This window comes from Spermophilus citellus (assembly GCF_964194105.1).
Source record: "Spermophilus citellus genome assembly, chromosome: 3".
Taxonomy (NCBI): domain Eukaryota; kingdom Metazoa; phylum Chordata; class Mammalia; order Rodentia; family Sciuridae; genus Spermophilus; species Spermophilus citellus.
Genome location: NC_138184.1, coordinates 138419700 through 138434490, shown reverse-complemented (window position 1 = coordinate 138434490; position 14791 = coordinate 138419700). Strand labels below are relative to the sequence as shown.

The following is a 14791-nucleotide window of genomic DNA, read 5'->3' as shown; positions in this document are numbered from 1 at the left end:
ATAAAGTGGTGGGTGAGGAAGACACGTTGTCAATGTTGTTAATAAGTTGCAAAAGTATAGGGCAAAATGACTATAAATTTTTTTCTCATAAGGATTGGAGGTGAAAGGAAGAAGAAAGGAAGGAATAGTGTTTTTAAACAAAAAGGGGGAAGATTAATGTGCAAGCGGAAGGACAAAGTTCTTGGAGGAGACATAACACAATATCTGAATCGCAAGCAGGGAGGGGCAGGAGAAGGAGAAGAGGCAGGAGGAGGGTATATTATAGATGTTCCTGTAGTTGAATTAAATCCAACCCTAAAAGAGAATGGGTGCTCTGGGGTGGAGGAAGTGCTTCAGTCGAGTGTGAGGTAGATGATGATGGGAATCAGTGGGGGCTTCCATGGTGCACCTACTTCTACTTTGGAAATATTAGTTGTCCTCATGTATGCTAAAAGGAATAAGTCTTTGAAGTTCCTGAAGCATGAATGTGAGGGCTTTTATAGGACAACAAGTTTAATTCTGATAGCACATTAAAATCACCAGTGTATAGTGGTAGGGAAAACAGTGTCATTCACAGAGGTCAATGTGGGTGCTGAGCACAAAGAGGACAGAGAGTGGATCCCCAGGGACAAATTGAAGGTGTTCATTCCCTCTCTGCTGTGACAATTTCATGACTCATTCATTTACTCAACAAGTATTTATTGTTGGCCTTTGTACTTCATGCTATCTAGGTGCTAGAGATATAGTGACAGACCTGGCAGAACTTCCTCTCTGAGCAAGCTTACATTCTAGTAGTCATACAGAAGACAAAAGAAATCATGATACTGTTGGGTAATGATTGGCATAAAGAAGAAAAAAAAAACAGAGAAAATGGGTAGAGAATTTTCTTTTGCTTTCTTTTTGGGACATGAAAAAAGACACCTCAAAAAATCGAGAGAATGAGTTAGGTATAGGAATCAATAAGGTTACATTTGAAGTTTCAATATAGTTGGCTGGTAATTAGCTACTAACAACTCATCCCTCTGTTTGTGTATCAGACAGATGACCATGTCATTAATCTCTATTTACAAAGCATTTTGTAAAAAGGCCTCATTCAGAACCAATGCTTAGTGAGAGTCGATAGTTTAGATAACAATGATAACAATTGTGGTACGGATAAATAAATATGTGTTTAATATTTTTCAGAGAGAAAAATATTAACTATACTGTCAACAGTTTTCAAATTGGTTCCATTCAAATGTTTCTCAAAATTTTATGTTACATACAGCTCAGTTTTCTAATAATAAGTAAAGATGCATGAGAGATCATTGATTACTCTTTGGACAGGAGGCCTCTTTTCTCATTTGGTTTTAAGTAGTTTAATGGATATCTGAGTAGCCTTCATAGAATTTACTTTATGGGTCTTTTTAACTTGCTGTTAATTAAAAATGTTCAAGCACCAATGTTTTGTGGTAACTCCAAACATATAATTTCCAAGACTCATTTGCTTGGAAATCAATTCTATTTATGGTTTCATTATTCTTTGCCAAACATTATTCTGCACACTGCATAAACAACAATGGAGACATTTAAGCTGATGACAATTGATCCTTGGTATTACTTTTATTTGGAGCAACTTCAAATGATGATTGGATTGCCACTAGTGTTCATGGAGAGTCCCTGCTCTAAATTCCTACATGTGTCATAATTCCTAGTGTTGAGAATGAGGGGCAGGCCCTTGGATTCTCTATAGAACTAACTCAGGTGGAAAAGTCTCTATGTCATAAAACTTCCCAAAGGTTTGCATTATTGTTTTCTGACAAATCTATTCATGAATTTTCAGGATCTCTCAGAATATTGTTAAAACTATTTCAGCTCTGAGTTAACAAAGATAGCAAATTGGCTATGACTTGTCTACGTTGTTGTCAACATTTTTATATTCCCCAGCCCTGTCAGCCAGCTGCTGCTGCCCTTGCTGCGGTCACACATCCAGGTGCAATACATTACATACTACATTCAACATTAATTTTTATTTAACATTTCCTAAACATGGTGAAACCAAAACAAAGAATGTTTATTTAACATTATAAAGAGTCTGTCTCCATTCAGGGGCCAGAATTATTCTTAATGATGAAACAGTAGAGGCATGTCAGCAAATTCAAAACCAAAGCAAACTTTTTCTTGCTGCAATAAGTATTCTTAAAGTTACAACAAAACAAATAATAGGCTTAGATTTTAGGAAGCAAAGGACAGAATTTTACTTCTTACAAATGATATGTATATAATTGAGAAACCTCAAAACTAAAAGCGGTTGTAAAAACAGTTTTCCCAAGTACCAACAATAATTTCCTAGGAGACACCCTGTACAAAAAGACCCACAACACCAGCCAGTCAGTGTAACAAGAAATAGACTATAAATACAGAACTTGTAAAACAGTAAGCCAAAAGATGTACTCATGTGAATGGAAAGGTAGTTCCTGAGCTAATACAATAGTCTTTTTATTTTTGTATTTTTTTTAAAAAAAAGGTTATATTGTGTAAGTATCAACAATGTGATAAGAATCAGAATAACAATGGAAGAAAATAATTTTAAAATATCACTTTGTACAGTACAGTTTGGGAAGAGGAGATGGAGCCCACACTAGTCCATCATGGAAAGGGATGTAACTGTTGGGGGCAAGCAGACGGAAGCAAAATAGATGATAGTCTACACCAAGGCAATGATGATTGCTAATCAACCAAGGAAATGGACTTTAGATGTGTGGGAGCTTATGTCCACAAGATTCAGAAAGTGTTGAACATTACAGTTAAAAATTTGACAAATATTTACTGAGTACTTTCTATGTGCCAGCACCAAATTAGACCGGGGGTACTATGGATAATTAAAAGAGAAGATTCATTAATTCAGTATCTTCCTAGGACAAAGTAATGATTAAAAGATTTAGTTTCAACCCATGAGAAGTGGATTTAAGAACAAATAAACCAAAAATTCTAACATGGATCCTAATTGGTAGGAAATTATGAAAAATATCCTTTCAAGTGAAATACTAGGCCAGAGGAGACTCTGAATATATTTAATTACTGGATAAGAACAACATAAAGGGAGCGATAGCAAACCTATCCACAGATGTGGTTCAGAGCTGGACCTATGATCCAGGAGACGACAGAGTGACTTTGAGATGTGAAAGAGGTCCCAGACCTCTCCTCCACTGTCTCTCAGCCCTAATTATACCTTATAATCACCCCAGAACTTTAGAGAATACTGATGCACATGCCACAACCTGCAGAGATTCTGATTTACATGGTCTAGGAATGGCTAGAGCATCCAAAAATAACTCCCAGGTGACCAGAAAGTGCAGTACTGTCCTAGAACTCATCCCAGGCACTGATCCTTACCATAAGAAGCTCCTGGTTCATACTCCAGATATTTCCTCCATTCAAGCAGAGCTAATAAGACCCTAATCTTAGTGCCCACAGACTAAACACCAAGCCTCATATTCTCCACAAGAATCCTCATAGACAGCAAACTCACTTCTTCAGAACCAAAAACTAAGAGACTTCTAGGATCTTCTTAAGTCTAAATCTTCTTTTCTAACCTTAAAAGTGCTGAAAGCACATTACAATCAAATAATTTTCTTCCTACCTCTCTCATATAAATAAAATTGTGGGGTCAAAATGTAAGCTTACATTTAAGGATTATTACTTGATTTTAGAATTAAAATTGGGTTGGTATCAAGCTCTCATAATGTTTTAGTTCTATGCAATATTCTATTAAAATAATATGTGAATATTAAATACCATCATATGAAAACTGATCTGAGAATTTCTATAATCTCTAAGAGTAATATTTTCTCACTACCCATTGCACAAGAATCAGGTAAATGCAAGGTAAAAAGTTATTTCGGACCTTTCAAGAAAATCATTCCTGTATAAATATTTTCAACTCAGGAGGAAAATAAATTATTTGGTCATTGTTAAAGACATTTAGAAAAAAATAACTATAATATTTCCTCTCAAAGTCTTTTACTCACAATTGTCCTTCAACTCAAGATCACAGAAAAACCAAAATTCTCCAGAGAAATCACAAAGGAGCAAAGGGCAGACAACAGAGCTCTAAGAGGTGTCATGTTAGCAATGGTTTCTCTCCAATAAAAGCAATCTCCATTTCTCTGGCTTTGCTCTGTGTGCAGGCAAACCCACTAACAGCTCAAAGTTCAACTGGCATCTGACCTCGGGACACCTAGTCTACTCAAAACTGGCAGTCATGGCCTCACCTGGGCTTCCCCCAAACCAACTGCCTCACATCCTGTGTTTCACCTACCTCAAAGGATTTGACTGTGCATAGAAGTTTGGAGAGCACCATTCTAATACTGGGTTACTGAAAATGCAGTACATGTAAAAGCAGCAAAACCATTACCCACAGCTAGAAGGAAATGCCAACCATTGACTCTGTTCCAGATCTACTTAAGTAGAATCTCTAGGCAGTAAGGTTTGGGGCCCCAAGATTTGCATTTTGCCAAATTCTGAAGGGAATTTTTGTAAATAGTGAGGTTTAAGAGGCAATATTCTAAAACAGGTTTCTTTGCCCCACCCTATCCCACTTCCAAAGCACTGGCCTCAAAGAGTAAAAAAACCCCAAACCAAGGCATAAACAAATCCACCAGAGTTTCAAGGGAACTTCTATTTCGTCATTGTTTCACTTTATTTAAAAATTATTTCTGCATTTTATAATCGACAATGTACTGATACTAAAGTATATAATTACATGCATGTGTATAATATAAATGTATAATAAATACATATGTCCAAACAACTTCTACATAGATGAGCAAGCATTATTTAATTACATTTAGACACTACTTACTAACTCCAGTGACTCACTCTGAAACCCAATAGTATGTTGAAATCGGCTTTGGGAGATGTCATAATCAATATGTTTCTAATAGTAGTTAAAGTTTTAAAAAATCATAATTTTCTTATTCACAAATTAAAATTAAAATCATATTCAAAATTACCACCATCATAGTATGACTCTTAGTCACTTACTTTCTGCCATGTTCATCCATTGACCATTTATCCATCCATCCATCTACCCATCTACCCACCTTCCATCATTCCCTGAAAATTATGTGATAATTATGAAATTGTATTCCAGGATCTGGTAATAAAACAGTGACCTAAGTAGACATGGTCCTGCCCTATGACACTCCCAAACCGTCAATAATCAATCAATTCATCACCAAGATGAGGTGAAGGTTGTGACTGGGAGAATAGATGGAGTTGGAAGGACTAGCAGTGGGAGAAATTTGTTCTAGAAGCTGGGGTAGACTCTGAAAAAGTGGAAAATTTGGCCCTAGACCATGGAGTGACTAAATGGAAGAGAAACCTGTAGCTTTAAGACAAGGAATAGCGCATCTCCATCGCTCAGCTGTGCCATAGCCAGCACCAGTCTTGATCACCTGAGGATGAATGTCGGGTGTTCACTGCTTGGAATTTTCACAATAAAATGACATCTTGAAATCTTCCTAAATTGTTTGCAGACTGAATGTTATAATTTGGATCTGGAGTGTCTGCCCCCACCCCCACTTGCCTTGCATGTTGAAGGCTTGGTCGTTTACACCACAATGTTCAGAGGTGGGGTTTTCAGGAAATTATTGAATCATGAGACTCAAACTTCACCAGTGGATTAATCCATTCAATGATTCATAGTTGAATGGACTACAGGAAGTAGTGGAAACTGTGGGAAGTGGGGCCTACTTGGAGGAAGTAGGTCACTATGGCATGCACTGTACTGGAAGAGTTTAACTTATCTCTGATTCCTTACCCTCCACCTTCTCTCCCTCTTTCTCAATTTCACAATGGCTCTGACTCTAGCTCTCACTCTCTGCTTCTGAACCACCATAAAATGATCACCTTTCCTCTGCCATGCACTTCTGTCATGATATTCTGCCTTGCCTTACTACCAAAGCAATGTAGCCAGCCAACCATAGATAGAAATCTCTGAAATGGTGAGCCAAAAATCAATCTTTCCTGCTTCAAATTATTTTTCTCAGGTATTTGGTCAAAGTGACGAACATCTGACTAACACAGAAAAATTGATCCTGAGAAGTGGGGTCATTGCTATGACTATACCTGACCATGTAGTTCAGAAGCCTTTGGAGCTGGTTTTCAGGAGGGATTTGAAAAAGTGTGGAAAGGCACAATTGTGAAGCCTTAGAAACATTGTAAGCAGAGCTTCATGGGCAATTCTGGTGGGAGCACAGAGATCAGAATGTTAGAAGAATGTGGCCAGGAAAATCCAGGCTCATGAAAATTCAGAAGGAAGGGAGAACTCTGTTGGGAATTTGGCTAGAGGCCATTCATGTGGCATTCTGGCAAGAACTTGTCTACGTGTATTTGAGACTTGATATAAAGCTAAATTGATATAAATCTGGTAGAAGAAATTTCAAGATAGCACAACATTCAGACTGTGGCGTGGGTATTCCTCATAACTTTTAGCCATATTTATGGTGAGAATAAGGAGGAAATAGAAGAGTGGAAAGGTTTGGGAAACTTGCAATTTGGCCAGAAAAGAAGCCCTTAAAAACTCAGAACTGTGGAAGATATGGTTGCTCAGGAGATTAGCCCCATTAAAAAGAAGTCACACTCTTTACACTGGGACAACTGAAAAAGTGCCTGAAGGGCATCTTAGGAATTAGTCACCCAGAGCTCAGCCCTCCCAAGTTCAAGAGTGAAAATTATAAACTCATTTGAAAGACTCACTTTGAGAAGAGAGAGATTCTGGGCACCCTGCTCTCAGAAGGCCACCAAGAAATCTTTTCCCCCAAGATTCATATCACTATTCTCAGCTGCCAAGACACTCAGAATCTACTGACGCCATGATCTAACAGGGGCCTAGATACTGCTCCCCACCCCAGGCAGCAGACCTTGGCATTGTCCACATGGTGCTAGCTTTGCAGGCATGAAGAATGTAAGAGTTATGGGATCATGGAAGTTTCCACCTAGATTTCAAAGTAAGGGCTGGAAGGCCGGGCAGCATGTGGCAGGGTCAGAATCCCTGCAGGCAGCCCCTAGGAAGGCCATGTGTGAAGCTGTGAAAGTGAATGGAGAAAGTGCAATGGAGACCCAGGAAGGCAGAGATGTCAGAAATGTGGAACACTTCCTGAGGAAAGTCACAGACAGGTAGCAGAAGCCCTAGAAAGAGATCACGTTGGCTGCAACTGGGAAGGCCACAGGGGAGGGGCTGCCCAAGCCTTTTGGAGCTCACATTCTGCCACCACATGCCCCAGAGACTGGACATGGAGATACAGGATTTAATCATAGGTCTTGCTTTGGTCACATCCCTCCTTTCTCTGACCCTATTTCTTCCTTTTAGAACATGAGTAGGATTCTCTGTGCCATTGTATGTTGGAAATATGTAACTTGCTTTTTTATCTTCATAGGGGATCAGAGCTAAAAGTGGCCTTAAGTCTTAGAGGGTATTTGGGACTTGGACTTTTGAGCACTGCTACAACCGTTAAAAACTATGGGACCTCTTGGAGATGGATTGAATGCATGTTTTATTTTGAGATGGTCCTGAGCCTTTGGGGTCCAGGGTGGAATATTATTGTTTGGACCTGGAATTCCCCAAAAGCTCAAATGTTGAAGACTTGGTTCTCAATGCAGCAACGCTCACAATAGAGCTTTCAGGAAATGATTTGATCATGAGAATTCTAATCTCACCAGTGGATTAACCCATTGATAGATTCATAATTAAACAAACTATTGATAGAAAGGTGATAGAAACTTTAGGAGGTGGGGTTTACTGGAGGAACTAGGTTTCCCTTGAAGTATGTCCTGAAAGGATATATCTTTTCCCCAACTGCTTTATCATCCACCCCTCTGCTTCCCACCCACAATTATGTGGGCAGCTTTCCTCCACCATGCCTTTCCACCATCATGCTCTGCCTAGCCTCAAACCCAAAACAACGAAGCCAACTGACTGTGGACTGAAGCCTCTTAAACCATGAGTCAAAATAAACCTTACCTCCTTTAAGTTGTTTTTATCAGGTATTTTTGTCACAGTAACAAAAAGCTGACTAATAAACAGCATGGTTTATACTTACAATCTCTCTTTTTTTCAGGTTTTTTTTTTAATCAAAAGTTTGGGTTCTAATCTACTTTCCCAAGCATGTCTCCACTAAAGATGTCTACAGAGTATTAAAAAAACAAAATTTGTCTCTATTTGGCATTATCCTCCTTTGGCTCAAGCTTGCCTGAAATTGACTCATTCCACACATGATCACTTTGATTAAAATGTGTCACTCTTTTTCAATATCTTTGGTAGGCTTTTCCCCTCTTGTGTAATACCGTAGATTTGAATATTGATGTAGTCGTACAAAACATTTTTATTAATCTCAGCTCAATAGCTGGAAAAACTATTTGGGGTTAATTTTTCATGGCATTTGCAATAACTAAATAACCCTATAAAATTTTGTATAGCCTTACAGATTTATAGTTTGTCGTACTTAGAAATGAAAAGCTTTTGCTATTATCATTTTTTATTTTGAAGTTCATTGACCCAGGAGGTAGATCTTTGGGTTCATTTTCACAGGTCCAAGTGATTCCCAGAGTGTTTGAGGACAATTAGCTGCTCCTGTTCCCCTGTTAATATGTAAAGCTAACCCTGGATGGTGGAAAGGAGTATGCATTGACAACCTGCAGGGATGGTCTCAGGCATGGGTGAGTTAACATGGCCATTTCTCTCAATTATACCTTTGTTTCCTCTTTTTCAGCCACCCAGTGTAAGCATGGTGCCGTGTATGATACCTGTGGCCCCGGATGTTTCAAAACGTGTGACAACTGGAATGAGATTGGTCCATGCAATAAGCCATGTGTGGCAGGTTGCCACTGTCCAGCAAACTTGGTTCTCCACAAGGGAAGGTGCATCAAACCAGTTCTTTGTCCTCAGCGGTGACCTCTGTTCCAGTCTTTAAGACTTTGAAATCTGGTGTCCTTGACACTGACGTAGTAGAGCCAATGAAGGACTGCAGTATTTGTGTGCCTGATTCTGCAAATACACAGAGTATATATGTGTGTATATATATATATATATATAGATATATAGATATATTCAAAAACATTTCATCATTTATATGAACTATAGGTGGATTATTATATGTATATTTTTTGCTATAAGACATGTATTGTTTCTAGATCCTAATCTGTAAGCCATTGGATACATTGTATAAATATACCAGGTGCTTTTAATTTAATGAGGTGGCATGCAGACTTATTGGATGGCTTTAACATCTCATACCTTTGTCATTTTTAAGGACGTTTTCTAAGAACCATCGATTGCCTGCCTGCATTAATTTCAGCTTTGAGTCAGGATTTATAATTGAGTGAGAAATGTGTTTCTTTGGAGAAGAGTACGTTTATCTGGGGGCATTTCATGTTTCTAAGAAAGGACTGTATGCCGGAGGGAGATGGCAGGAGATTGGTAACAGGCCCTAATGGTGCATGCAAAGCAAGGGATGGGCTTTTAGACTTTATTGGGTCATGGTCTGATATTGTTTCCAAAATTGGCTGGTTGCCAGGAAATAAATATTTGTCACTAGGGCATAACCAAAGACTCAAGTAATTTCTTGCCATCTTTGCATATTCCTTGAGTCTCCTAATTATATATGTGTGTGTGTGATGGATGTGACCATTTATATGTCATGCATAGAGATTAAGGGGTATCTGGATGACATGTTAATTCTTTTGAGCATGAGGAGATATTTGGAGAAATTGTTGTGCAACATTCAAAGAACATCCATTTCTCTGAATCTCAAATTCAATGAGTAGATGTAGGCCATCGACATTTGTGACTATTCTGTGTATAAAATGAAAGCCTTTAACTATTTCTAAAGGATTCCTGTCAAATGCTATTTGATGACCATTAATATGTCATAATTATTAAACAGGAAAAAAATTATTGAGCAGCTGATTTAACATCACACCAAAGAATGGTCTATGTATTTGCTCTAATTTACTGATACATTACTACCAGTCACCATGTGATTTTCCTGAGTTTTGTTTTTTGAATAAGTGAACATGTCAATAGAAACAAAACCCACTTATGTCTAAAACTAAAATGTTCTCCATTATAGTAAATAAAGGGCTTAAGATTTAAACCAGTGTGCTTCCTCTTTCTAGATGTCCTGCACTGTACTTTATAAAGCTATATCAAAACCAGCCTGGTCAATTTTTTTTTAAAAAATATTTTTGTTGTTTAAATGGGCACAATTTTATTTATTTGTTTTTATGTGGTGCTAAGGATCAATCCCAGTATCTCATAAGTGCGAGGCAAACGCTCTACCACTGAGCCACAATCCCAGCCCCTGGGTTGGTTAATATTTAATAGTTTTATTTACATGTAATTTATACAACCCAAGTTAGCTTATTTTCATAAAGAGTGTTATTAATAAATAATAGAAAACACTCAAGTTTTTGGTAGTTAAAGTATTACCCTCACTAATCAAAGACATGTATATTCCATATATATATATTCATAACAGCTAAGGCACTAATTTGGATTTTTTTATTGGAGCATTCCTAGTTGTTTGAGAAGACTGAATAAAGTGCACAGTGTGTAGTGATTGGCTAAGGCATTAGCACTTTGGGTTTTATCACTGATTTGCTTAGGTCCTATCTACCCAACTGTCTGGGCCCAAGGAAGCCCCGTCCTTGCTTCAGTGCCACTCTTGGAAACAGGACTTTCATTTAGGTGCTCTGGATTTCAGTTGTAGTTTGTTACCTTATACATGTTGTCGACACATTTGGGCCACACTTTTGATTATCTGTAATGTAAAGAGGCTGTGTGGCATAGTGGGCAGGATTGAGAAGCAGGAGACCTGGACACCCACCTCGTTCCTGGCCACTAGTGAGCAAATGAAGCACTAATCAGAGGCCCCTAAGGCTTACAGACTCTTTCCCACTTTTAATCTCATTTATTCTCTGCTTTCCTATGAAAGGAAAAGTTGAACTCTTCTGGCTGGTTTCTACCTTCTGTAAAATGAACAGATTCTTTTAGGTTGACAATAAACCCCTTTCCAGTTCATCTGAGTTAGACTTATTAAAAGAGAGCTGCAGGAAGGAAATGATGCAGGAGAGAAAATTGTGGATGTTTATTTATTGCTCATGATTCATCAGTGGACTGAGTGACTCTACCCAATAAGGCTAACCATCATCTTTCCCAACACTTGAATCATGGCCAACTATGGTGGATGGATGGTGAAGACTATTCTGGGGGGACTAATTCCATCATTTTGGATGGCTTCATTATAAGCTTGTATGATATACCTTATCAGGGGTTAGCTTAACCTCTGTACATTTTTTAAAATTCCTAATGCAGGAAGAAATTTATAGAGGACAGAGAACCATTCAACCTGCCAATCCACTGTGGCAGCTGACTGATGGGACAGCTGAGGGAATCAGTTGAGTGGTTGTCTACATTGTCTGTTTTTGACCCGACTAAGCAATGACTATCTAAGGACTGATCATAGTGGAGACACTTCAGTGACAGTGGACATGTTTTGTTCATATGGGATGTTCCCCAGACCTAACTCCTACAGACTTGAAACAAACAAAAAAAGTTCTGCTTCTCCTTTTAATGTGCATAATCCTGGTTCACAGTTGGGTGGGCTTCATGGTATATATAGACTTCAAACATAGGCTAATACTGCTCTGTGTATAAAATCCCTACTCTGATCAAGCTATTAGCTGTGATTATTGAATTTGATGACAAACAAGCACTCTTGATGAAGCACAGGCACAATTATGATTCCAACTGGCACTCAGCCTAAGTAAATTCTTTCCCATCTCCCTGCAAAAGTAGGAATGTTTGCGCATTCTGACCTAAAGTTTTAAACTAGCAAAAAAAAAATGGCCCTTTGACCTTGATGATAGCAATTTTTATTAAAACAGTGGCAGATGGAGAATCATCCTCTTCCAGGGAAAGGTCTGGCCCACTCCTAATCTGCTGTTTCCTGAGCAGCTGAGCAGCAACCCTAGAGAGGACACCTCCCCAAAGAACAAGAAAGACCAGTGGGTAAACTCTTTCCCAGCTTTTGCTACACATAAATAAACCATTTTGATGGGAAATCTCTTTCTCATTATGAAATCTTTGAGACATATGAAAAGGGATAAACAATAATGTAGCAAACACCCAGGAATACATTCCCCTAATTAAGAATAATAATCTGGCAGGAAAACAGGAAATTTTTCTCGAATAAATAAACAAAACCTGGCAAATATGAGGTTTGGGGATTGCAACGGTTCTGCGTGGAACGTGTTGCGTTTGAGCCTTGCTGAGTTTCTGTTCCCATTGCCACTCTTTGTCACTCACATTCATCTGGATCTGACAAGTTATCAGGATGTGTGCTTGGGAAGTACGAGGTGAGGGAGATGGAGGCTGCCGTGGGGGACAGGCACCAGGACATTTTAATTAGCTCTCTCCTCAAACACAACTCTTAGGAACAAGCAAAAATAGACTCCAGTTCTAAATCCCAACAAACAGACCTTTTTGGGTACCAGGGTTTTAATTCTGGAAAAAAAAAAAAAAGCAGTGTTCATGTGGCCTAGAAGGAATCAACATGGAAAGTAAATTAATGCTGTTGATTACGCTAACCCTGAATTAGGAGTACAGGCATTTATTCCTGTAAGGAGATCTTTCTGGTTTTAGAGTCATGTCTCTACCTTGGATTCAGTTAAATCATGCACGAGATCCATCTTTTTTGTGATTTCCTTTCAGATTAATTGTGAGCAAGCTACCTTTGCAAAGGTGAATGTGGGGGAGCAGAGGGGAATTTATATAGAGAGATGAGTCTTGAAAATTGGGAAGGGTATCCCAGGCAGAGGGAGATCAAAGTGCTGAGGCTGGGAACTGTTCTATACCTGGGCTGTTCCATGGGCTGTGTGGCGTGAAGGGAAGTTTATGTAGGATGATGTAGCTGTGAGATGTAGCTGGAGAGGGTGTCAAAGAGCTGGGGTCTTGGAGGACCTCTCAGTCATGCTAAGGATCCTGGGTTTTGTTCTCTATGGCAGTACTTCCTAACACTTTTTATGTTGTGGTGCATTAGAAAACCACATCTGTCTGGGGACTGTGGTAAATAGCCAGCTAGAGGCATACCTGTCTGTCCCAGGAGTGAAAGAAGTGAAAGTATCCTGTTACTCATTTCCTAACCATCTTCGCAGGGGCTGAGGTACTAGATAGAAAGGTCTTCTCGAGGGCAGATCTGCTAAAGAGGGTATCTCAGTGAGATTGCTGGCAGAAATGGAGATGGGATTTTTTGTCAAAAAGAGCTCATCATGTCTCACCTGGACATCTCAAGGGCCTCACAACAGAGAGGAAGGAGATAGAAAGGGAAGAACTTTGTGACCAATCTGATAGAGGATAAGTCAGTCGCTGCTGGTTAGAGTGACTGGGTGGAAGTGGTGTCAATCTCCCACATGGAAGCATGGGTGGGGAGCAGATTGACAGCGATTTCTTTGTCAACCAAAAGGTTTCCTGGTAGGCTCTGTTTGGTTTAATTCAACAGTCATTCTGAATGTTAGGATTAAGACAAGGTCCTTTCTAGGACAATCACACTCTAGGAAGAATGGTTTCTGGTAAACCAGAGAGACATAGCTGGGATCTCCAGGACACCCATTTTGAAGTTTTTGTTTGGGAATGTGTTAAGGAAAGCTTACCAGATAAAATGACTACCTAGATGAGTTTCAGTAGCCTAAGTAGACTTTACCTAAGCAAAGGTGTGTGTGTGTGTGTGTGTGTGTGTGTGTGTGTGTGTGTGTGTGTCTATGTGTGTTGGAAGGGATGGAACAGGCCCGGACATTTAAGGCACAGGGACCTATGTGAATAAGAAGGGACACTGGCAGATAGCACAGATGTACAGGGAACGGTGGGCTTTTGACACTGCTGGGATATAAAAGATTTACAGAGATTTTGAGCTGTGGCAATTCAACTCATCACCCTGAAAGGTCTTTACAAACTTCCCTTGATTTCTAGTGGATTATGCACAAACAGGGCTTGAAGCATTTTTTTTATAAGCCTCCTTGCCTACTGTCCCAGGGGGGCTTCAGTTTTCTTGATCTGTGTTCTGAACATCTGGGGAGGGAAGGTAGAGGGAGAAGGCTTTGAGCTAGTGTTTCTTCTGAATTTCCGTGTCCTGCGTGTGGTGTGGAGTACCTTGCGGACCCTTAGCATGGTGTGCTGAGAGAGCACTGAGCCAATGTGCACACATCTCATGCTGCTTTCTTTTTTTTTTTTTAATTATTTTATTGTTGGTTGTTCAAAACATTACATAGTTCTTAATATACCATATTTCACAGATTGATTCAAGTGGGTTATGAACTCCCATTTTTACCCCGTATACAGATTGCTGTGTCACATCAGTTACATTTCCATTGATTTACAAATTGCCTTTCTAGTGACTGATGTATTCTGCTGTCTATCCCATTCTCCACTGTCCCCCCTCCCCTCCCCTCCCCTCCCCTCCCCTTCTGTCTCTCCATCCCCTCTACTATAAATCGTTTCTCCCACTTATATAATTTTTCTCCTACTCCTCCTTTCCTCTTATATGTAATTGTGTATAACCCTGAGGCTCACCTTCCAATTCCATGCAATTTCCCTTAACTCTCCCTTTCCCTCCCGCCTGTCATCCCTGTTTAATGTTAATCTTCTTCTCCAGCTCTTCGTCTCTACCCTGTCCTTGGTTACTCCCCTTATATCAAAGAAGACATTTGACATTTGTTTTTTAAGGATTGGCTAGCTTCACTTAGCATAATCTGCTCTAATGCCATCCATTTCCCT

At 39.3% G+C, this 14791-nt stretch overlaps 1 protein-coding gene across 5 annotated transcripts in view; it reads left to right on the top strand.

Moving 5' to 3' along the window:
• Nucleotides 1-10115, top strand: part of BMPER (BMP binding endothelial regulator) — a 251580-nt gene extending 241465 nt beyond the window's left edge. For all 5 annotated transcript variants that reach the window (XM_081284713.1, XM_081284712.1, XM_081284711.1 and 2 more), the window contains one exon: nt 8733-10115. In XM_081284713.1, the coding sequence (XP_081140839.1) occupies nt 8733-8914 (182 nt within the window). In that variant the 3' untranslated portion in view covers nt 8915-10115. The remainder of the gene's footprint in view (nt 1-8732) is intronic.
• The last annotated feature ends 4676 nt before the right edge of the window (nt 10116-14791 follow it).